Below are 24,129 nucleotides of genomic sequence, written 5' to 3'. Positions count from 1 at the left end.
TATTTCTGTCATCTTTGCATGTTACATGTATGCAAAATATCATTTTAAAGTATTATTTTCATGTAAACAATCAATGCTTTACAATTGACAGTAATGTAGGTACGTCTATTGTATGTTATCGTACTTTTTCTGGATTTTCAGCATATTTTGGCAAAGTGGAATTCTACAACAAAACTTCAATTATGAACTCAGACCTGATTATTAGTTTAAATGAGCTTGACTTTAAATCTCCAACTTCACAAATAATACAAACGGAGGTGAGTCTGTATATCGAAAAGGATCGCCACAGGCCAAAACCGTCAAAACTTGATGGGATCTACTTTTTGATTGTCACAGAAAATCAGCAGCCCACAGAAACCCCATCCTACATTAACATTAAGAATGACGCTGTTTATAAACTGGCAAAATCGCGTAAACGTGCATTAAAGAAAATACGTCAACTGGTTAAGCAATGCAAGCGGCTAAAAGGTTGAAAATAACTCACACACGATCGAACCAAGCTAACGAGGATTTAAACCGGGGTCCGGATGCATACTTATACATGATGGTACACGAAATGCAAATGTGGGTTTCCGGATATATTCTAAATTATGTCAGGGATCTCCGGTTTTCAGCGACATCAGGATGAGAGATTCAGAGGTTCGCCTATAAACACGGGAAGTTAAAGATACTCAATCGCTGGGTAGCCGTACGATGACGCGACAAAAATCCACAAAGAATTGGTACTTGTGTTGTATTGACAATATACCTGCTCGTTATCATGATGTTATACTAAAGCATTGTACTTCTAATCTGCTTACATGTAAATTATTTCTTTATAATAATTGTTGAAAGATTTCATTTGTCCAGTTGCAATTAAAATAAGTTTAATAACAAAATAATACATATTTAAAACATGATTTGTTATGTTAATTATTTAACTTATTAATAGAAGTAATCCGTAAAATATAAATGATTGTTGGGTTGATGATATCGATTTCGAATATATTTTATTAATTATCAAAATAAAACTGTATGCGACGGAGCATATGTATGAGAATTATCTATCAACGGATATTTGTTGAAATACCAAAAAGCTATATATATTGACTGCTGTTTGTCGTTAGGATACATAAAACGGAAGCCGTCACAGTATCATAAGAATGTATTTGTTACCAATATAAAAGTATCTTTCTTTGCAAACATATTTCTGAGTAAAAGGATTATAATGATTTAAAAAGGGCAAGCAATTGCATAGATTTATGGCAAAACTTGTGTTGCTGGTATCTCTGATAATACCCAGAATTTCAAAAGGAAAATATACCTTAGTGATTTTTGTGACGAGGCACGTTTTGATGTCTACCAAGGGTACGTAGCTCAATTGAAATTACAACGGAATTTCCCTGCACTGAATTTAACTACTGGCAACTCTACCAAAGGTGTATAGCTCAAGGAAAACTACAACGGAATCTCCCTGCACTGAATTTAATTTCTGGCAACTCTACCAAAAGTATAAACTCAAGGGAAACTACAACGGAATGTCCCTTGACTGCATTTAACTACTAGCAACTCCACAGGTTGATTAACTGCCCGATACTTTAAATGGTTGTTTACATACAGCAGCGAAAATGCATAAATACATCCGTGTTAAAACACCACATAAGAATACTTACATACCCATGTTTGAGAATCGGATAAATCTTGTACAATACATGACAAACCGCAAAACGCGTAGGTTTACTTTAATGTATACTTCTGTCAAAATGTTGTGCTCCTGAATTTGTATACGAGACGAATTAATTTTATGTTTTCCTGGTTATCAACACACCTAAAAAGAAGAAATTGAAATAAAATTATAATCATTTCGCGTTTCACCATCTTCACGTGCAAAAAATGAAACCCCACCTACTCCACGTGCAAAAGTGTGTAATTGTCACGGATGAATGATTTATCGTAATCTTGCACAGAATATAGTCAAATGATCACATGTGAAATAAATGACTATGTCATGACTGCTTTTTGTTTTACGTGATGTAGTTTGTTTGGTTACACTCTACAAATCTTGTATCATACTTATTCGCTGGACTAGCATAAGAGAGCCGTTGTTGAATCCCGGGAAAGACAAGGTTGTTTTCTCATCTACATCATCTATGTTTTTAATTTCAATTTTGTTCAATTAATCATATGGTTTTAAGGATTTATGTCATAGAAAACTTCATACAAAATGGGAATGCCATCTCTAAAAAATCTGAAAATCAAATATTATGCGAATATATGATTACGTTTGAATCAGTATTGATATATAATGGCAAAGACGTAGATAACAGAGATAAGCAGCTCGCCAAATATCGGCAAACTCTCTCACGTCGCGGGTTTAGGCGGTTGCCACGGTAGTTAACACGCTTATCAACATTTCTGAAACACGCTTTCGCGTTTCAGTTTGTGCGATTTGAAACAAATAAACTGTTATGTATTATTAAAATTAGAATGTATGCGGTATAATCACACAATTGAAATGTGTCAATTAAAATAAATCACACGCCGCATTGTTGTATTTAGCGATCGATTTACTTCGCCTCCAGTTTGAAAAAAAAACTGATTATCGGTATTTAAATATGGCCTTTAAAATACGATAAATTCAAATTAAGAAGCGATCAGAATCTTACGACAAACAACTAATAATTGGTTGTTTTAATTAGATTTTTGTTTTTCATTTTAATTGCGGTGTTTAAATTTGATAAATCCGAATGCCATTTACCTAAAGTAAAATTGGAATAAAGCTCTGAACAAATTTGTCTTCTTATGGCGAGCATCTATTCTTGGTCTGCTCTAATCGACTGTTTGTGTTCATTGTTCTCTTTAATTACCGCTAAATTCAATGTACGATTTTACCAATTATAACATTACCACATTGAGTATATGTATAGAAATCTTCAGACCCGTATACTGTGTCATTCTCCGATATTAACACAATGTCTTAGACGGATTTTGTGTCATGGGATGACGAGGATTTAAATCTGGATTTACTTCTAGGTATACCGATAATGATGAACATTGTGGTAATGAATTTGTTCAGGACATTACTCAGTCAGTTGTGCATGAGTGCCCAGAATGCAAAAGTTTATGAAAAGAACATATTATGGATTCCGTGTGTTGTAAAAGACCATCTTCTAAACTTGAAAAGTATGTCCTCACATGTACATTATGATTAGGTAAATGAAATGTGCCCTGGCTTCTACAGAGGAGCCTATGCAACCATTTATGTGATACAGTCTCTTCATAAACCTCTGTAACTAGTAACAATTTTAGTCTGTGCAATAAAAGAATGCATGAACATAGTTTGTACAGTTTAATGATATTTCATCAAAACTTTATAATTCATTTACAAATATCAATACACCTGGCATAACAAAAAATAAGCAATTTATAAATCATAACACATATTAAGCAAGTTGTTGATATTACAAATAACATATTGGAAGAAAACGGCTAATATTCTGAAGTTATGCAGGCAACAAACATGTAAGCATAAGAGCCATTATCGTATGAGGCAGGGTATTAATGTTTCTGAAGAAAAATCATAATCACATAAGAATTTTTCATCATGGACATTGGACTATAAATGTGACTAAGAGTGTTGACATGTTTTTACCATAGCCATATAAGGAAAAATGCTCCGCCGCCTGGCCATGTTTTTAAACCGACCGGAACTATTTTCAAACTTGTCCGAGATATCATTTGGACACATTGTTTTACCAAATTTCATGAAGACGGGACAATAAATGTGGCCTCTAGAGTGTTAAAAAAAAGGTTTTTTAATAGCCATATATAGACATATAAAGAAAAATGCCCCACCCCTTGGTGCCAATGTTTTTCAACCAACCGGAACCAATTTTGAACTTGCCCAAGATATCATTGGGCCATATCTTCTGACCAAGTTTCATGATGACGGACAATAAACCGGAACCATTTTTAACTTGTCCAAGATATCATTGGGACAAATGTTCTGACAAAATTTCATTAAGATTGGACAATTAATGTGGCCTCTAGAGTATGAACAAGGCAAATGTTGACGCCGCACAACACACACCACACGACGGACAAAAGGCAATCACTAAAGCTCACCAATATCACATTGTGCTCAGGAGCTAAAGGGCAAAAATATAATCACTAGAAATTTTGTTCCACAAAAAATGGTCCTGGGCAACTTCCTAACCATGAACGTACACAGTAGTGTGTCCTGCTTCATTAACACATACTTTCATACTTAAATGTTTTGCCATTGCTTTGATCTGAATGTAAACAGAGCATGTGCATGTCTCTTGCGTGGGTATTGACAATATATGGCTTTGGATCACTTCGTTCAGTATGTAACACTCAACCCTGATAGGCACAGTCAGTGATCTCAACTTGACAGTCTCCAACGTCAGCTGAGTCTGAATCTGTTGTTGACGATGACGAACCACACTGAGTTGCTTTGTCTTCATACAATGCGGTGTTGATAGAAGTTTCATCCTCAGTTCTCAGTTATGGATTCATCCTCATCGAACAGGAAACCATCGTCAAGTGCTGTTGGGGATGATTCACCAAGTAAATGTCAAGATTGCTTGTGCTGCTTCTGCACCCCATAACTGAGTCGCTCCCTCCTGGGCATGGCCAAACTGAAAATACAAATGAGCATATCAGATGAACACCAAATCATATGATATGTATTATATGATATTCTGAATTTAGATTAACAAGAGCTGTGTTCGTGAAACACAATGCCCCTACTGCACCGCTTTAAAGCCATATATTTGACCATTGACATTGAAGGATGACCTTAACCTTTCACCACTCAAAATGTGCAGCTCCATGAGAAACCGCGCATGTCAAATATGGAGTTGCTATCTTCAATAGTGCAAAATTTGACCTTGACCTTAAAAGATGACCTTGACCTTTCACCACTCAAAATGTGCAGCTCCATGAAATACACATGCACGCCAAATATCGAGTTGCTATGTTCAATATTGAAAAAGTTATGGCCGGACGGACAGACTGACTGACTGACGGACAGTTCAACTGCTATATGCCACCCTAACGGGGGCATAAAAATATAAAGGCCTCATGAAATTTATAAAGAAGGCATATAAGCATGCATTTTATAATGTTTCATAGGTGAATTCTTTTTCTTTCTATCAGCAACCCGACATCATTCAGGCTGTTCAATTGACTTGTTACTGCATATTGTAATAATGGCAATTTCTCCATAAGATATAACTGACTACTGAAGTTGATGTCCCCAAAAGCCAGTTACCTTTAAAAAAGTATTTGTTACATGAATGTTACATTGTAACCTAAAAACACTTCCATAATACAGAATTCCCTTTCTTGTAATAGAATCAGCCTAATTTTTATAAATCCATTGTCATATTTCAGCAAATGAACACCGAAAGACAATAAACAGCCAATCCACCATTTACACCACACACTACCTGGCAATAAGACAAAATTTTCCTATATAATAAATTGATCAACAAGCACCTGTTTACAATTAAATTCTTTGCTTTAATATTCCTGTATCACCGGATTAATATTGAATTATTAAATTCTTATATTAAATACTAAATGACTCTTGTATCAAAACTAAATCTATAAATTAAATCATATATTAAATGATCAATTAATTAAAACCTTCCTTAACTTGTTGAGTAATACAGTGGTTACTGCGTAACACAGACGTCATCAGCCGAGTTCCCATCAGTCATCAGGTGTTTCGCCCCTTATCTCGGAACACCCTCTTGATGGCGGGGCAGCAGTGGTGATCAATCACTGCTCGTCTGTGATGGCTTCCATGTCGTTTCATTGCGTCGTAGCCAGAGCCAACTGGACGCTCTCTCTGCCGCCTTGCCAAGGGCCCGTACAGAGCTTTTCCTAGCGCTGCCTTTGATGCCCAAAGCTCCTAGCGCTTTCCACACAGATTGTGCAGGGAAGCCCCTACATCCTACTTCTACAGGGAAGATCCAGGTGGTGTACCCTCTCTCCCTGCACATGTCTGCCAGTTCTTGGTACTTTGACCGCTTCCTTTCATTTGCTTCATCAGTTCTTTCTTCCCAAGGGACAGTCAGTTCCAGGAGTATCATCTTTTTTGGAGCTGTTGACCAGATGACTATATCAGGGCGTAGGTTTGTTTGAACAACATCTGGGAATACAAGTTTCTGTTGGAGATCAACCTTCATCTCCCAGTGTCTGGCCTCTTGTAGCAGGCTTGTGTTCTGGCTACCATTTGCCTTCTGTCCTTCCCTGACAAAGTTGATGTAACCTGGCCCTTTGGTGTTGATTTGCCGCTCCTTCCTTCTTTCTTGCTCCAGGATGTCGGCAAGCACTCGCAGGACTTGGTCATGCCTCCATCTGTAACGACCTTGAGAGAGAGCAACAGGACAGGATGAGAGTACATGTGCTAGTGTCCCTCTCTGGCTGCATAGTGGACAGCTTGGGTCGTCACTAAGCTTCCATCTTTCAAGGTTTGTTGGTGTTGGCAAAAGATCATATACTGATCTCAGTAAAAAGGACAGCTGGAGGGGTTCATACTGCCAGAGTTCACTCCATGTCAGCTTACTCTCTGGCAGATTCCATCGACTCCAACAACCTTGTTGGCCCATCTGCACAGATCTTGCAGACCGATGGGTATCTTCTGACCTTCTGATTTCCTGTTGTACCATGGAGCGTCTTTCCTGGCTGTCTGCCTTTTCCCATCGGGGCTGTTGCCCATGCCCTAGGCCTTCCCGACCTTTGTTGGTAGCTCCAACAATGACCTGGTGGTGCAGACTACTCTCGGCTTGTTCAACTGCCTTGCTTGCCGACCACTTCCTCCCTGTTCGGATTTCTATTCCAGCTTTACTTATCTTCTGGTCTGCTGAGTCCCGTAGTGTTAGGAACAGCCTTGCTTTTGCTACCTTGTATTCCTCTACTAGGGATGTCAGTGGCATCTGCAGCTTTGTACACCTTCCATATAGTCCTATGTAGCTGAACGATGGTGGCAGCCCTAGCCATCTTCTTATGTGCTTGCTTACTGCCTGTTCGAGTTGCTCCACTAGACTCACTGGTATCTCGTTGACCATCAGTGGCCAAACAAGCCTTGGTAGTAGACCGTGCTGATAGATCCAGGACTTGAACTTCCCTGGTAGTTCTGCTCTGTCAATTCTCCGGAGACCTTCCTGAAGCTGTTGCCGGATTCTTCCTTTGCTGCTCTTGTCTGAGAGTGTAGAATCAACCCATTTACCTAGGCACTTGATTGGGTTATCTACCAATGATGGGATTTCCTCGCCTTGGATGAATAACTTGAACTGTGTCGTGACCTTTCCCTTCTTTACTACCAGACACCTGGACTTCTTTGGCTTAAACACCATTCTTGCCCATGTCACAGTCTCATCTAGGGCTTTCAGGATCCATCTAGCTTGGATATGGGTTTCTGTGGTGATGGTGAGATCATCCATGAATCCTCTGTTTGCTGGTAGACGGATGCCTGCGTTGGTAAGTGGCCCTCGTGTTTCTCTTTCCCCTGCTCTCAGGATCATATTCATTCCCATAACAAAGAGAATCACGGAAATAGAACAGCCTGTGACTATACCCTTTTCGAGCGATATCCAAGATGTTGTGAAGCTCTTGCATGAGAACCTGAGGTGGATATTGCTGTAGTAGCTCCGTATGAGGCTTCTTGCATGCTCCGGTACATGGTAATGCTGTAGTGCTTCTTGGATTAGCTGGTGGGGGATGGAGCCATAGGCGTTGGCGAGGTCTAGCCACACAATCGTCAGGTTCTTCTTGTTTATTCTAGCCTCGTGAAGCAGTTGAGTGAGGGCACTTGTGTGTTCAACACACCCTGAGAATCCAGGGATGCCACCCTTCTGTACTGATGTATCAATGTAGGTGTTGGTGGTCATGTATATGGTAAGCCGTCTTGCCAAGATAGAGAAAAATATCTTCCCTTCGACACTGAGAAGTGAGATGGTTCGAAATTGCTTGACATTCTTTGAGTCTTTCTCTTTAGGGGCAAAACAGCCCTCTGCTGCCTGCCAGCATTCAGGAACCGAGCCTTTCTTCCATACAGCTCTAAGGAGGAGCCAAAGTCTTCTCAGCAGCTTTGGGCATTTCTTGTAGACCTTGTATGGAATACCACTTGGGCCAGGAGCAGAGCAGGCTCTTGCTTTCTTGGCAACGTCTTTGACTTCTTGGAGTGTTGGCTCTTTCAGGTCCAATGGGAACTGTGGGCGATCAGCAGGTGTTATCGTGTCACAGTCACCTAAAGGCTGGGCCCCTTCTGGGTCGGAGTGGACTTCTCTTAGGTACTGGGCTACTTCCTCCTGGTCACTTTGAAGGCTACCTCCCCTCTCTTCGCCAAGCAAAGTCTTGGTGAACTTGTACGGGTTTGCGATGAAAGCTGCCCTTTTCCTTGTTCGTTCTCTACGTTTCCTCCGAAGTCGTTCTGCTGTTGTCAAGATTTTCAATCTAGATCTAAGCTCTTCTCTAAGCTTCGCCAGTCCCTTCCTTTCTACTTCATTGGCCTTCTTGTATCTCTTTCTCAGGGAATTAAGCTCTTCCCTGACCTTCTTCTTTTCACGTTCCCTCCTGTTTGGGTTAGGGGCTGGTTTCGGCTGACTCTCCTTTCCATCAGTGCCGAATCGTTCAAGACCCAGTGAGTAGACTAGGGTGGTCAAGATGTTGATTTTCCTTTCTACCCTACCTTGGAGAGTGGTCTGAAGGATAATGTCAAGATCGTTGTCGAACATATCCCACTTCTTGTCATTGGTTCTTGGCCAAGATATCTTCTGGCGTTTAATGATGTTGGGGACTTTCCTTCTGTCTTTTGTTGACCATTGGTCTGTGCTCTGTTCATTGGGAGTGGCAGCCGGGCTTTCTCTAGCCTTAGGGGGAAATATTGGGGATTCTTCTCCTATGAATTGGCTGAAGATTGGAGACTCTTCTGTCTTGTCTGTCTGAGTCATCAGCAGTTCATCCTCTGAACTGTTCCCAACTGCTTTTTCTGTCTCTGCTAAGGATTCTAAGGACTGCAATTCTTCAGGCGAGCAACCACTTCCAGTTAGTGACAAAACTGGTGCTGAGAGACTTCTGGTACTATGGTTGGCCACCGGACCAGTCTTCTCCCTCGTCTTATCAGGTAACCCTTTGCGTTGCCTCAATCTATCAGGTTGCTGACAGTTGCTCCTCGCCTGGTGAATCTTTAGCCCTCGAAAGTTTTTGCAGACTTTCCCACATGCACAGGCCACTGTATCGGTCATTGTCCGTTGTTCTTTCCTTGTCGATTCCATTGTGTCCGTCCGGTTGGGTCTCTCATCCTCCCCCCCTCTCGGGAGACCCTGGGGGTGTTTTCCGTCATTTGTTGTTGTAGCTCGTGTAGGTTGTTCCCTCACAGGAACAGCCAGGTGGGCTTATACTTATAACTTATAAAACTGAAGCACTCTTTTATTAAGCACATTCTTCAACTCTTATCTCTTATCTGTTACCATAGGTGTACGGAAGAAACCCCCTCCGGAAGAAACCCCCTTTCATAGTTTGCATACGCGGAAGAAACCCCCTTGCTAATTTTGCATAGGCGGAAGAAACCCCCTCGCTAGTTTTGCATAGGCGGAAGAAACCCCCTTCCATAGCGGAACAAACCCCCTTCCAGACGATTTAGTTACATTCAAACGCACGGTAATTGTTTACAGAAATTCACTTTCATTTTCAGAAAGTTCCCGGGGAGCATGATTCAATTTTTTTTTAAAGATGAATGCTTCGGTTATTGTAGGAAAATATGTACGAAATATCTTCGTCACTATCGGCTTTGGGCGCTTATTTCGTGTTTTTGTTATTTTTATCAATCTAGTACAAGTTAACGCATATACAATGGTATAATCTCACTGAAACGAGTGCAAGACAAATTCACACGAGCATCTCATCATTAACAACTTGTGAACACACGGCCGGTACACCTCTTTACACATAACAGTTTGGAAATAGATGTTCGCACCTCCATTTAATTATATAAAAGGTCCTTTAATGTACCGGCTATTGTAGATAATGATGAGAAGTTGTGTCATGATCGGCGCCTTTGCGGCTCGTGTGAAGTTATGTACAGTTTTTTTTAATTACATTAACATTCGGCTATAATTGTGTGATTTTAGGGAATGATTTGATCTTTGTAAATAAATGTAAATATATGCCTGTTTATCGTTAATAAATGCGTGTCTTTTTTTAACAACAAATTGTTTATTGCTTTTTAATATATGCTTGTTTGAGATCTTTGTAAATAAATGTAAATATATGGCTGTTTTATCATTAAATGCGTGTCGTTTTTTGCAAAAACAATTTGTTTAATGTTTTCTAGTATATGATTGCTTGATCTTTGTACATAAATGTTAATATATTTCATTCTATTTTTGTCTATTTTATCTTTCAATAATAATTCTTTCCCCCATTCATACATTATTCGTTTTATTACCATCTTGATTAATTCTTCACAGATTGTGAACAAACGGCCGGTACACTCCTTTAAAAAATCAGATTTTCGCACCTTCATTCAATTAACACGATAACGATGTTTGAGTTTCACAGATTGAATATTTAGTGTGTATCATTAACAACTTCATTAACAACTTGTGAACAAACGGCCGGTACATTTCTTTACTGTTAATCCGAAACACACTCCCGTAAGTTGGTGTTAACGCGTTTTTAATACGAAACACACTTCAGAATGTAAATGTTACCGCAACGTTGAAATATTTTTGCAGTGTAAATTTTATTTTGTGTTGACTCTTTTTCTCAATAAAAAGGGCGCGAAAATTATGCAGCATAGAAAGCGTGGGTGTATTGAGCGTTGTAACAAGCACACAACAAGTCAGGGGATTGATGCATGTTCGGAGGGAATATTTCATCAAGTCTATAAAAAGTCACCTATGCCGAAATTTATTTGATACAAGAGAAAAAATTGCAAGGTTTGTGTTAAAGAAATTATTGAGAGCTTTTATCGTTAATATTTACCAGAAAGTGCTTTAAAAATGTTATAAACGGGATTATCGTGAAATGAATATAAACTTGAAAAGTAGCAAGCATGCAGTAATAGAGTCGGGTTGAAACAGATGTATTGGGGAATCGTTCGAGTCGGTATTTTACTACCTCTGCGTGAAAGACTTAACACTTAGTAAGGGGGTTTATTCCGCCTCTCTGAAAACACGAAGGGGGTTTATTCCGCCTGTCTGAAAACTCGAAGGGGGTTTGTTCCGCCTATGCAAAACTAGCGAGGGGGTTTCTTCCGCGTATGCAAAATGTGAAAGGGGGTTTCTTCCGCTATGCCGTTTTTAGGGAAGGGGGTTTCTTCCGAAGGGGGTTTATTCCGGTAATCGTTACCATACTGTTTCTGCCATAATAAATTTGAGATATATCCACTGATAACACATTTCAACACCCATATAGCCATAAACTAGATGACAAAATTGGCAGTTCTGTATGGAATATTACATAATATTAGTAACTGGTGTCAAGTTGACATCTTTCTTGGGTGGTTTTATGGATATTAGAGAAAGTTAAAAAAGGAGGGAAGGAATCAATCTATGTGTGCACTAAAATTTAATCCAGATAATTTTAATTACATAGATATGCTAAGTTTTATTCTTTTTGAAATCAATACTAATGGGGCATTTAACCATATTCATATTATACTTAATATACGTTATTGTAATTAACATGCACAGGTTGAATTTGAGCTTTAATTCCATTCAATACTACCCATAAACTTTGTCAACTGTCGTCAAAATGCTTGAAATAAAAAATTTCCCATAATCTTTCTCCTCTATTAGCCAGCATGAGTCCATTATTTGTAACAAATTATTTTTTTATTTATTTTTTTATAATTTCAATCATATTGGGATATAATTATTTTAAAATAAAAAGCAAGTTTAACACAGTTTTCAAGTTTTGTTGCAGAAAATCAAAGAGGCTGAATGAAAATGTCTGAAAAACTGGGTCAATTAAAAAGTGCATAATTCCATTATTTAAAGGAATATCACAATGAAAAATGGGCAGCCATAAAACTAAATCTGTACTGTAAAATAATAAATTTATGTTACAGGGCATAGTATATGTTTTAAGTTTGTGTGGGTACAACAAGTCTATGAAGGAGTTGGATGGAAACTTTGTTTGGATTAAAACATGCACCTGCAAAATGGGGTGTATAAAATATGGTGTAACTTCCTTAAGCAAAGAAATATCACTATGAAACTGTGGAGCTAAATAAAGTACAATCAGCACTTTAGAAAAATATCAGTTATTATATGAAGCAATGCACCCTTTTTAGCTTTGGTCACTCAAAAAATGCAAGTTTTTTGCGGAAAATCGGAACGGCTGTATGCAAATATCTGAAAAACAGGATAAATTAACACTTGCAGAATTTCATTATTTAAAGGAATGTCAAAATGAAAATTTAGGCAGACATAAAACTCAATTGGCATTCTAAAATGATACCATATTTGATGCCATCCATAGTTTATATTTGACGTTTTAGTCGCTGCAACTATGAATAGTTTGGATTGAAACAATTTTTGGCTTAAAGAAGTCACTTGCAAAGAGGGGTAACTAAAATATGTTGTAGTTTTCTTATGCAAAAGAATATCACACTGAAAATGTGGGACTACATAATTTACAATCAGCACTCTTTAAAAATATAAGTTATGATATGATGCAATGCACCTTTTTTAATCTTTGGTCACTCAAAATATGCAGGTTTTTTGCAAAAATCAAAACGAATGAATGCAAATACCTGAAAAACAGGACAAATTAAAACTTGGATAATTTCATTATTGAAAGGAATATCAAAATGAAAAGATGGGCAGCCTTAAAACTCAGTATGCACTTTAAAATGATACCATTGATGATATGATCCATTGAACATGTTGTCAGTTTTAGTCGCTAAAACTTTGAAGAGTTTGGATTGAAACAATTTTTGGCTTATAGCATGCACCGACAAAATGGGCAAAATTAAATTTGGTGTCAATTTCTTAAGCAAAGGCATATCACAATGAAAATATGTGACTCAATAAATTACAATTAGCACTTTAAAAAAAAATAAGTTATGATATGATGCAATGCGCCCTTTTTTAGCTTTGGTCACGCAAAATATGCAAGTTTTTTGTGGAAAATCAAAACGACTGAATGCAAATACCTGAAAAACAGGACAAATTAAAACTTGGATATTTTCATTATTGAAAGGAATATCCAAATGAAAAGATGGGCAGCCTTAAAACTCAGTTTGCACTTTAAAATGATACCATTGATGATATGATCCACAGAACATGTTGTCAGTTTTAGTCGCTAGAACTATGAAGAGTTTGGATTGAAACAATTTCTGGCTTAAAGCATGCACCGACAAAATGGGGAAAATTAAATTTGGTGTAAATTTCTTATGCAAAAGAATATCACAATGAAAAAATGTGACTCAATAAATTACAATTAGCACTTTACAAAAATATAAGTTATGATATGATGCAATGCACCCTTTTTTAGCTTTGGTCACGAAAATATGCAAGTTTTTTGTGGAAAATCAAAACGACTGAATGCAAATACCTGAAAAACAGAACAAATTAAAACGTAGATAATTTCATTATTGACAGGAATATCAAAATGAAAAGATGGGCAGCCTTAAAACTCAGTCTGAACTTTAAAATGATACCATTGATGATATGATCCATCGAGCATGTTGTCAGTTTTAGTCACTAGAACTTTGAAGAGTTTGGATTGAAATATTTTTTGGCTTAAAGCATTCACCCACAAAATGGGGAAAATATAATCTGGTGTTATTTTCTTATGTAAAGGAATACCAATATGAAAATATGTGCAAAACAATACAATAAAATTAGCACTTTAAAAACATATCAGTTATGATATGATGCAACACACCCTTTTTTAGCTTATGTCACTGGACATATGCATGTTTTTTATGGAAAACCAAAATGGCTGAAAGCAAGTATGTGAAAAATAGGGTGAAATTAAAACTTGCACAGCTTCATTATTTAATGAAATATCACAATGAAAATATGGGCAGACATAAAACCCAATCAGCACTTTAAAATGATACCATATATGATGTGATCCATAGTTTATATTCGAAGTTTTATTCGCTAAAACTATGAAGAGTTTAAATTGAAAATCAAATGCATCGGCAAAATGGGGTAAATAAAATCTGGTGTAATTTTATTATCTAACAGAATATCACTATAAAAAGGTGTGAATTCATTCAACCGAATCAGTACTTTAATGCAAAAATAAAATTTAATAATATCCAGGTAATATTTTCTTAGTTAAATGTGTCACAAGTTTACTGAAATTGGAGCAAAACCTGTGTTTCCGAGAATAGCGTAAAAATGCAGTAATGTTTGTAACGATTCTTACCGTAACCTCCAATGATGTCGCTTCTTTACTGAACTGGTCTGGTGAAAACAGTACCCAGCAATTTAAAAATAACATATTCAGTCAATGTCAACAAAGTACTCGCTCTAAATTCGCTCTTTAGTTTGTAGCTTTTACCCGCTTCGCAAACAAAATGGCGTCGTCTATATTTTTCTTCAAGTCTCGCGCAATCCCGTAACGTGTGAGAACTCGGCACACTTTATTACAGAAAATGAGCGACTTTCCAATCTCTGTTATCTACGTCTCTGGGATAGACTAAAACAATTGAAATTTTAGTTCGGACACTAATTCTGCAATAGAAATTGTGTCAAATATTACACAATTTAACAAAAGCAAAGGCATGTTTTTTAATGAGTAATATGTATGTTTTAAAATCAAATGTGAAATAAAAACTGATAAAACCGAATCCAACAGACGTATTGGTTTGCCATGGATTTCAAAGTGCCATGCATCATTGTGAAGAAACTTTAAACGACAAAAATGTTACATTTTAGACATTATTTTCTATTTTGTTGTTATTTAAGTTGAAGGTAACCGGTATGATTTACTAAAAACAAAATAATGGTCATAGTAGAAACATATATATATGTGTGTGTTTGTGTGTGTTATTTTCATATATGGAATTCATATTGTTGCATTAGTTTATTACATAGTATAGATCTTGACAATCATTCGACATGTGTTGGTGATAATGTCATGTTATAAATTATGTCGTTTTATTCAGTGTAACAAGTGTACGCTTATCTTTAGCGTTAATTATTTTGATGAGAATATAAAAAGTAAATGAAGAACTATTATATTAAATGATTACATGTATATACGTACAATTCTCCTCTTGTGTTGTGATGGGATGCAGCTGTGAAGAATGTCAAGACGTATTGCGAATTAAGGAGTATTGTATTGTATACACAACCTCATTGCACACTTTGTTTACTGTCAATTACCACGGCCTACAATAAGTATAAGCAGGCAGTTAATTATGTAACGCAATCGTGAAAATCACTACTATTAGAAACCCTGGCTACTTATGATTATCGAACTAGCTCGTGACAGCGGTATTTAAAATTGAAATCAACGAAAAAACATCGCAAAACTTTAATCAAGTTATAATTAAAAAAAAATCACAGATTCGATAATACAAATCACAGATGTGATATATTAATGAATAACGTAAATTCAAATTATTGCACAATTATTTGAGAATGATTTCAAAAGAAACACACAAACGAACTACGTAAACGAAACATAAAAACTAATCAAATTCGGATAACTTTAGAATCATTTTGAAAAGTAAAGTTAAAATAAAACAACGAACAAAATAACGTAAAACGATAATCAAGTTACACAGATGAACTGTAAACTATTATGATTTTTAATCAGTATTCACGGATTTATGTGAAGTCATCAAGTGTCGAGAAAGGTTTGTTTTGTGTTTGTACGGTTTGAAACACTCCTCACACCTGTAACACTTGTCAGGCATGTTGGTCTTGACGTGCTCTTTGAGGTCATTCTCACTCCTAACTGCCAACCCACACTGGTAACATTTCACCAATCCCTCTTTTTTGCACTTTTCTCTCGAGCCACGAGTAGGTACTTGTCCGCAAAGCTCCTGCCGCACTGTACACACACGTGACATTTGGGTCCTTCGTTCTTTGAAGCCTTTTAAGATTGTAGGCATCCTGAGAAAAAACACCTATTTTATTCACGTGACATTTCAATGCGTAAACACGCTATTTCAAAAATGTTAGTATCAGAGGACACGCGTTTGTTATTTTTAAATTACCAACGATTTGACGATTATTGAGATATTTCAAAATATATGATAACCTGAGAAATGCGATATATTGTATATTTGTGTTGCTTCAAGAAAATCCGTTCATCTGTTTGTTAGTATAACTGTATACAAAATGTAACTATTTTTACGGTATTTAATCTAACCTGAAATGCTTTCCCACAGCAGTAATAGTTTTCAGAGTTAGCGTGTCTCCTAATGTGGCGCAATAACCCAGCTCTGGTCTTCAACATTTTTTCGCATTCGGAGCATTGAGCCATATCTTAAAGAAAATATAATAGTTAAAATAATATACGATACATTACTTCACGTGACAATAGTGTTTGGCGCCAAAATAAAAATGGAATTTAATACAATAACATAAAGTGTACACGTATTTAAGGTAAGCATGGAATTGTGTCATCGATTTTAGATGTTCCAGCGTAAGATTTTAATATTATAATGGAGATTGTATAGCATGCCTGTATATCATAATTATGTATTAGTTCAACAAGCGGTGAATGCGAAGTGTATAGCCATTATGTGTTTTACCATTTAAAAATCCAGTTTCAAATACATTGTTGACAAGCATTTTTTTAAACAACTGAATAGAACTGAAAAACTTAAAAACAGTATGCCACACAGATCCTTGTAAACACGTATACCACACAGATCATATTACTGTAAGAATATTTTTCTTGATTTTGTTTTCATAAATATTTGAAAGAAACCTGAAAAAGAATGCCAAATGATATAGTGTAAGCTCCGCCCATAAAGTTTATTGCTTAATTTCACCAGAGGTGATGTTTCTGTGTCAAAATAAAGTAATGTCCCCACACTGATCCTACCTTTTTCTAACCGTTAAAACGCGCGGTTGCACTTTACTGAAAAAATACTTTTTTGTTTTATAAATTCATGATACCTATAGAAAACTCTCATGCATGAGCGGGCTCTCCACTTTATCCCATTAAAAATGGTGACATATCTAAAAAGTAATCCTTTCAAATCTTACCTTGGTCGCGCTTTTGTTGATATTTTACTCCCCACACAGATCTTAAAAAGTCACGTGGTATAGGCACCGTGATAATAGTCTACTTAAAGGGGCCTTTTCACGTTTTGATAAATTGACAAAATTGAAAAAAGCTGTTTCAGATGCGCCAATTTTCGTTTTAGTTATGATATTTGTGAGGAAACAGTAAAACTGAACATTTACCATGCTCTAATATAGCCTTTATAATATGCATCTTTTGACGATTTAAAAACCTGAAAGGTATAAAAGCGTTGCAACGTGAAACGATTGAATAATTTGGAGTTTTGTTGTTGAAATTTTATTTTGTGAAACTACGAAGATTGCTTATATACAGTATAAAATACGTCTATCATAAGAACGTGGCAGGATGGCCGAGCGGTCATATTGGTTTTTACTCCAGGACTCCAGGGGTCACTGGTTCGAGCCCTGCTGAGGGCTACTTTTTTCTTGATTTTTACTGGAGCTTTTTAGATCCCTTGTTTACATTTATCAATATAAAGCATTTAATGACAAACTTCAAAACATGCCAAAATCTGTGAAAAGGCCCCTTTAACTTGAAAAAAATGAGTTGGGATAGTTGATAATTTGAATTACCGGTAGTAATCCACGTACTTCAATATAAAATTATATCCGTTTATACCGGGTACATAGCTTTGGAATTTTACCCCTATAGAGTAGGAATTTGCTCATTAAGGACTTATTAATCTCAATATGTAAATTCTTTTTAATGCATAGAAGTTAAGGTTTAATATTTAATTTAAAGTGCTTAACATTCATAAATATTGGTTGTCAATATCGCAAAATAAACAAAATTGTTTGTGTATAACACAAGATCGTGCACAAATTGTGTTGCTTTCTTTTTATTTACTTTCTTGTTATCCCCCGCCATAGGCGGAGGGATATTGTTTTGGCCTTGTTGGAAGTGCTTTGGCGGATTTCATTGAAACTTGGTATGAGTATATATATGGATAAGAGAATGATGCACGCCAAATGGCATTGTACACCATCCGTTAAAACGGAGTTATGGCCCTTTGTATCTTGAAAAAATGATTTTTTGTGTCCGGAGCCATATCTTGGAAGTGCTTTGATGGATTTCACTGAAACTTGGTATGATAATATATATATATGGATAAGAGGATGATGCACGTTGGCGTTGTCCATCCGTCGAGAAAACGTTTGTGTCCAGAAGTATATTGGCGGGGGATATCAATTCAAAGAATTTACTTGGTTATTTTCTAAGATACATCACGGAGCGTATATTGATCTCTAGAATCCGTGGTTACATTGCTTATTTAGAGAACAGTCTTATAATTTATTTGATTAACATTACGTTTTTAACGAGCGACTGATAAACAATTAATGTATGGCGCGTTATAGAGTGTTTTCACCAAAATGTTCCTACCAGGCCCACGTAGGTGTGCGTATAGGTCGACATTTGACGCAAAAAGAGACGGTTATCTCAGATTAATATATAGTAACGTACAATATGCAAGATATGCATTCTCTAATTTACAATATGAAATTAGTAAACAATACGCACCTAATGCTATCAATAGGAAAGGAACAATATCGCAAAGCTTAAATTATGTTAAAAGAAGCGCTTGATAGTGTTTCACTTAGTGTGTTGATAAGAAATGATTGGGTATTGTTAAGTTTCAATTATACAATTTAGTTTTTGTTAATCTAAGAAAGCTATTTTACGTTCATTATCATATGTTTGTTGTATAATTAATTGAGTTCATAAATAAACACTTAAAAGTCCATTTCTCTCGCCGTTTTATTAAACATGATAGAACCTGAATGCATTGATAAAATAATAATTATTATTATAACAATGATAATACTTAATAATAGTATTGTTATACAAACAGAACATAAACTTATAATAAGACAAGTCTTTTTCAGGTTTTATCGCCAGAGGCCTGGTCCTGTTCTCTCCTCAGTTTAGACTTGAACCCGACCTTCATCTTGGCGGTGGTAGCGTTCCAGCTCATGACGGCTGGTTTCTTAGCAACTGACACACAATCATCCTTTGGTTTGCACACCGGTGGAGTTGGTACATAGTTACTATTATTCACGAAATCTTTGGTATGTCCGCTTGAAATAAATTCATATCCTCTTGCCCTATTGTAGCTTGCTGTTTCCGGTTTATCGCATTTTGGCGGAGCTGGTTCGGTATTGGTGTAGCTGGTTGTTTCAGGTTTATCGCATTTTGGCGGAGCTGGTTCGGTATTGGTGCCATTTTGACCCATGAGGTATTTCAAATTTAACCTCCTGATGCGTTGGACCATCGACTCAGGCCCCCAGTCCGGATTCCCACAAACGGGAGGAGCTGCATCATTCTCACTTGTGTCAACCGTGCTTTCTTTGACAACATTCGTGTCATAACCTTGTGCATTGGTTTTTGTCACAACATCGCTCTTTACTTCATTTTGTGTCGCATATATTTTATTGTCATATTTCTTAATGTTGCACGCGTAAACAACACTTTTCTGCATAAGGTCATTCGTATGCTCGCCCATGTCTGGGCACTTGTTAAAGGCTTTCTTCAAGCCATCTTCTTTTACATACACTTTCCTGTTCACTTGGTTCTGATATTCCTGCACATCATTGTTCTTGTCAAGGGCTTTCTTGAATACATCTTCCTTCACATCTATTTTCCTGATCACACCTTTCTCAAGTTCGTGTGGTGTTGCGTCAATGTCTTTCTTCAGATGACTTTCTTTCGCCGCTGGTTTAACAATGCAAGGTGGAGCAGGCACAAACACACCCATCCCGACATTCTTTTTATTTACATCTTCCGTCAATAGCGCATTTGAAACTGGACTGTTAATCGAAACATTTGCTTCTTGGTCTACATGTATATCAGATTTCTCTTTCTTTCTGCGCTTCTTGTTAGATTTCTTGTGCTCTGTCTTCATCTTCAGCAACTCCTGCCTCTTCAGATCCAGTTCCATCTCCTTTATCCTTTCGGCTCGCTTTCTCTCATCTTCCCTTGTCTTCCTCTCCAACAGGCTCTGACGTTTCTTGTCCAATTCTTGCTCTCTCTCCGTCAGCGCAGGGTCATAGTGTTCGTTGATGTAAAAGCTTTCTCTTAATTCATCCACGTATTGGGTGCGGACACGGTCAGTCGCGAACTGGCGGTCATCTTGAAACTGTGAAGATATTTTATTTGGCTTTGGCCAGGCCTCATTGAATTCTTGGACCGAAGACGCCGTGTAGCATTGCTGGGCTATTCTTTCGCCGAGTTTGCGCTTAATCTTTTCAGTTTCAATATATTTGGCCATCTGATTCAATGCAGGGTTAGTATTATCAATAACTGCCCAACGTTGATTTATATAACCCACGCGGTCTGAATCTACAATAAAAAATAAATGCATTTTTTCAATTTATAAAGCTCAACTATGGAACATACGTTATAACATAAAATGAGGTCATGAAATATTTGATGCTACTTGAAGATGAAATATCCCAAGTTTAAAATCCCCTATTTAATCCAAGTCTAAGTATTATATGATATTTGCAACGAACATTCTAACATGTACACTATCCGAAAAAACAACAAAAACTTAGCACCATTTTAAATCGACTTGCCTGCAACATATCCGTTTGCAACATTTTCTTACCATTCTTAGTTCCACGCGTTATCGGCTTCATCAGAACTCCGTTTAGATCGCTCGGTCGATTGTTACCAAAGCACGACTTCTCGTGCACTCGTTCGTTTCCACTCGGTTCTCTGTCGCCGCTTGGCGGTTGAGGTTGCCGATGTGGCGGAAACTTCTCATTCCTGATATGTAATGCAAATAATGAGGATATTTAATTTAGTTCTAGGTTTCGATGTACTATGTTATGGTCATTTATTTAATGTCATTGTATCAATAAATCTGTCATAAGATCTCTATTTTGTTTTATTGTAAGTTGTTTTTATAATTTTTCTATCAATAATCATTCAGAATATTTTACTTCAAAGTCTTGGATGTATATGTACGCATTTTTCAGCGGTTGAAAGTATAAAAGATCTTCATGTAAATGGTTGAAAGTCTAAAGGATATGCCTGTAAAAAAAAAAATTTGTACACTAATGTAGATTTTATATATTGTACACCGGATTTCTAAGACTTTAATTAGTTTCATGCATTTAATAATGATGGCTGATATTGTGTGTGTTAAATCATTTTTTTACATTAATTTAAAATCTTACCATTTCATTTTATACGAAGTCAGTATTTATTAATATAACTGAGCGTATAAAATGATGTACAAAATTAATCGTCTGCATTGATCACTTGCGATGCTGCGTCTGTCAATGTTGCTAAGTGACGTCGTCAACAGTAGCAGACTGGTTCTAGATGGTTCGACGTCAAATATCGAAAACAGACACCGCAGTCTGTGAGTCTTATCAAAGAAAATTGACGTTTATACATATGTATACAATATATCATATTAAACAATTTACGTTTCCAGAAGTTCTATAGCGCTTTAAGCTAGTTTGTGTCTTTAAATACGGCGTTACTTCAAAGTTAAATACAATTTGTTAGGCTTGGATTCGTGAAAAAATATATATATATATATATAACGACAATTTAAAACGCTAAAACAAAATATATATATGACGCCGACAAATATTCAAAGACAACGAAATCCGGTAAGGTTCTTTAATAAACATGAGCCGTGGGAGGCCCCCCGAACCACCACCAACGGGAGGGGGATACACTCTCCCATACCCACCCCTCCGCCGCCCCAATATCAATTTGCTTCCGACGCTCCTGAACTTCTGACACTTTTTGCTGCTGCAATGCCCATGTCTTCGTTTGAAGGAACATAACGTAATGGATAACTATGCATTTATTGCGCATCTTATTTTCATGGTGATGACATATTGTATGTTTAAAAGCAATCCCTTGAGGAAAGTATGAAGTATATCGCTCCACAATCTCATAACATTTTATGCAGACAAAACGACGGATCGAATTGACTAAAGCGGGATGATAATAAAATAATACGTATTCGGAGAAAAGTAATTTTTCTCGTGGCAAATTTTTTTTATTTTTTTGTATACTTCGATGTCTATAAAATTTTCATCAATTCATAAAAACACGGGCTGCAAAAGACGTGAAGATTCATAGTGACTGCGATTGGTTGAGCTCGAAATCTATCAGTTAAAGAGGAGCTAAAAAGTGTGTTTCTTACTAAGTGTTCGCAAGGTTTCACTCAGAAGGTAAACTGCCAAACCACATGGCGGCTATGTTTTTTTGACCAAACTACAATCATTTTTCAACGTTTCCCAGATATCATGACAACCGAATATATTTTGTACACGTTTCATGATGAGTGGATCAACCAAGTTACTCCTATAGTTTTTAACAGGTTTTACTATAGCCCAGGGACCTATACAAACAAAGTTTGATTGTATAGGTCCCTGTATAGCCACATTAGGGAAATTTTCCATCTCATGGGGCCATTTTGTTCAAAGGACCGGAACGGTGACCCATTCAGGGAAGAAAGAATTTAAAACAGCGCTCTGACCAAGTTTCATAAAGATTAGGAAAACAAATGTAACTTCTAGACTGGTTCTAAGCTCCCTCTTAAATTTAGTGATTTAGTTTTGATCCCATGTGATCCAGTTTCTAACTTGGCCAAGACATAATTTGTACAAATGTTCTGACGAAGTTTCATGAAGATTTGGTATGAAATGTGGCCTCTTAAGTGTTTCCAAGCTGTTACTTGTACTTGATATATTGACCTACTTTTTATTACTCCAAGTAAACAGTTTCGAACTCAGCCGGGAAAATGTTTTGACCAAATTAAATAACGATTCAGCAAAAAATGTGGACCCATGTGCTCAGAAGCTGTTTTTCAATTTGGCCTAGTGAAGTAATATTTTAACTCATATGACCCCGATTCAAACTCTAAGATATCATTGAGACGAATGTTTTGACCAAGTTTCATGAAGATTGTGTAATAAATATGGCTTTTAGAGTAATCACAAGCTTTTTGGTTTTTAATTAGAACTGTTAACCTTTCTTTGGTCCCATATGAACCAGTTTTAAATATGACAAAGACATTATTGGCATAAATGTTCTAACCAAGTTTCATAAAGATTGTGCCATGAATGTGACCTCTAGAGTGTAAATAAAGCAAATGATGCACGAAGAACAAGACCCTGTAAACTGATACTACATGTTCCACACTATAAAGGAAATGTTTAATTTTGGCCTGAAATGAGTTCGATTATTAGGAAAAATGCAGTATTGTACCAAAATATTCATTAAAAAAACATAAATACATTAACAATAAAATTAGGATAATAAAATATTTATACAAAATATCTTTTGTAAATCTTAGGGACATACAAAAATTTGTTGAAACAAGGGCTGTTTGTAAAACATGCATGCCCCCCTATATGGGCTATAAGTTGTAGTAGCAGCCATTGTGTGAATACGTTTTTTGTCACTGAATACGTTTTTTGTCACTGTGAATGGTGGTGGTGGTGGTGGTGGTGATGGTGGTGGTGGTGGTGGTGGTGGTGGTGGTAGCAGAAGAAATAGTAGTAGTAGTAGTAGTAGTAGTAGTAGTAGTAGTAGTAGTAGTAGTAGTAGTAGTAGTAGAAGTAGTAGTAGTAGTAGTAGTAGTAGTAGTAGTAGTTGTAGTAGTAGTAGTAGAAGAAGTAGTAGTAGTAGTAGTAGTAGTAGTAGTAGTAGTAGTAGTAATAGTAGTAGTAGTAGTAGTAGTAGCAGTAGTAGTAGTAGTAGTAATAGAGTAGTAGTAGTAGGTGGTGGTGGTGGTAGCAAAAGAAATAGTAGTAGTAGTAGTAGTAGTAGTAGTAGTAGTAGTAGTAGTAGTAGTAGTAGTAGTAGTAGTAGTAGTAGTAGTAGTAGTAGTCGTAGAAGTAGTAGTAGTAGTAGCAGTAG

The 24,129-nt window shown here is 36.6% G+C and overlaps 2 protein-coding genes across 2 annotated transcripts; both read right to left on the bottom strand.

The window, feature by feature from the left end:
• Positions 1 to 5,783: 5,783 nt before the first annotated feature.
• LOC127872399 (uncharacterized) lies at positions 5,784 to 9,257 on the bottom strand. The gene has a single exon (XM_052415729.1). The coding sequence runs from the start codon at positions 9,255 to 9,257 to the stop codon at positions 5,784 to 5,786; it is 3,474 nt and encodes a 1,157-aa protein (XP_052271689.1).
• A 9,721-nt stretch (positions 9,258 to 18,978) lies between these two features.
• On the bottom strand, positions 18,979 to 21,542 carry LOC127873338 (uncharacterized). Its single transcript, XM_052417182.1, has 3 exons — positions 21,420 to 21,542; positions 20,846 to 21,006; positions 18,979 to 20,577 (listed from the first exon to the last, which is right to left on the bottom strand). The coding sequence occupies exons 1-3, from the start codon at positions 21,425 to 21,427 to the stop codon at positions 19,121 to 19,123; spliced, it is 1,626 nt and encodes a 541-aa protein (XP_052273142.1). The 5' UTR covers positions 21,428 to 21,542; the 3' UTR covers positions 18,979 to 19,120.
• Between the last annotated feature and the right edge of the window lie 2,587 nt (positions 21,543 to 24,129).

Source organism: Dreissena polymorpha, chromosome 3, assembly GCF_020536995.1.
Source record: "Dreissena polymorpha isolate Duluth1 chromosome 3, UMN_Dpol_1.0, whole genome shotgun sequence".
Taxonomy (NCBI): Eukaryota; Metazoa; Mollusca; class Bivalvia; order Myida; family Dreissenidae; genus Dreissena; species Dreissena polymorpha.
This window is presented reverse-complemented; position numbering and strand designations above follow the sequence as displayed.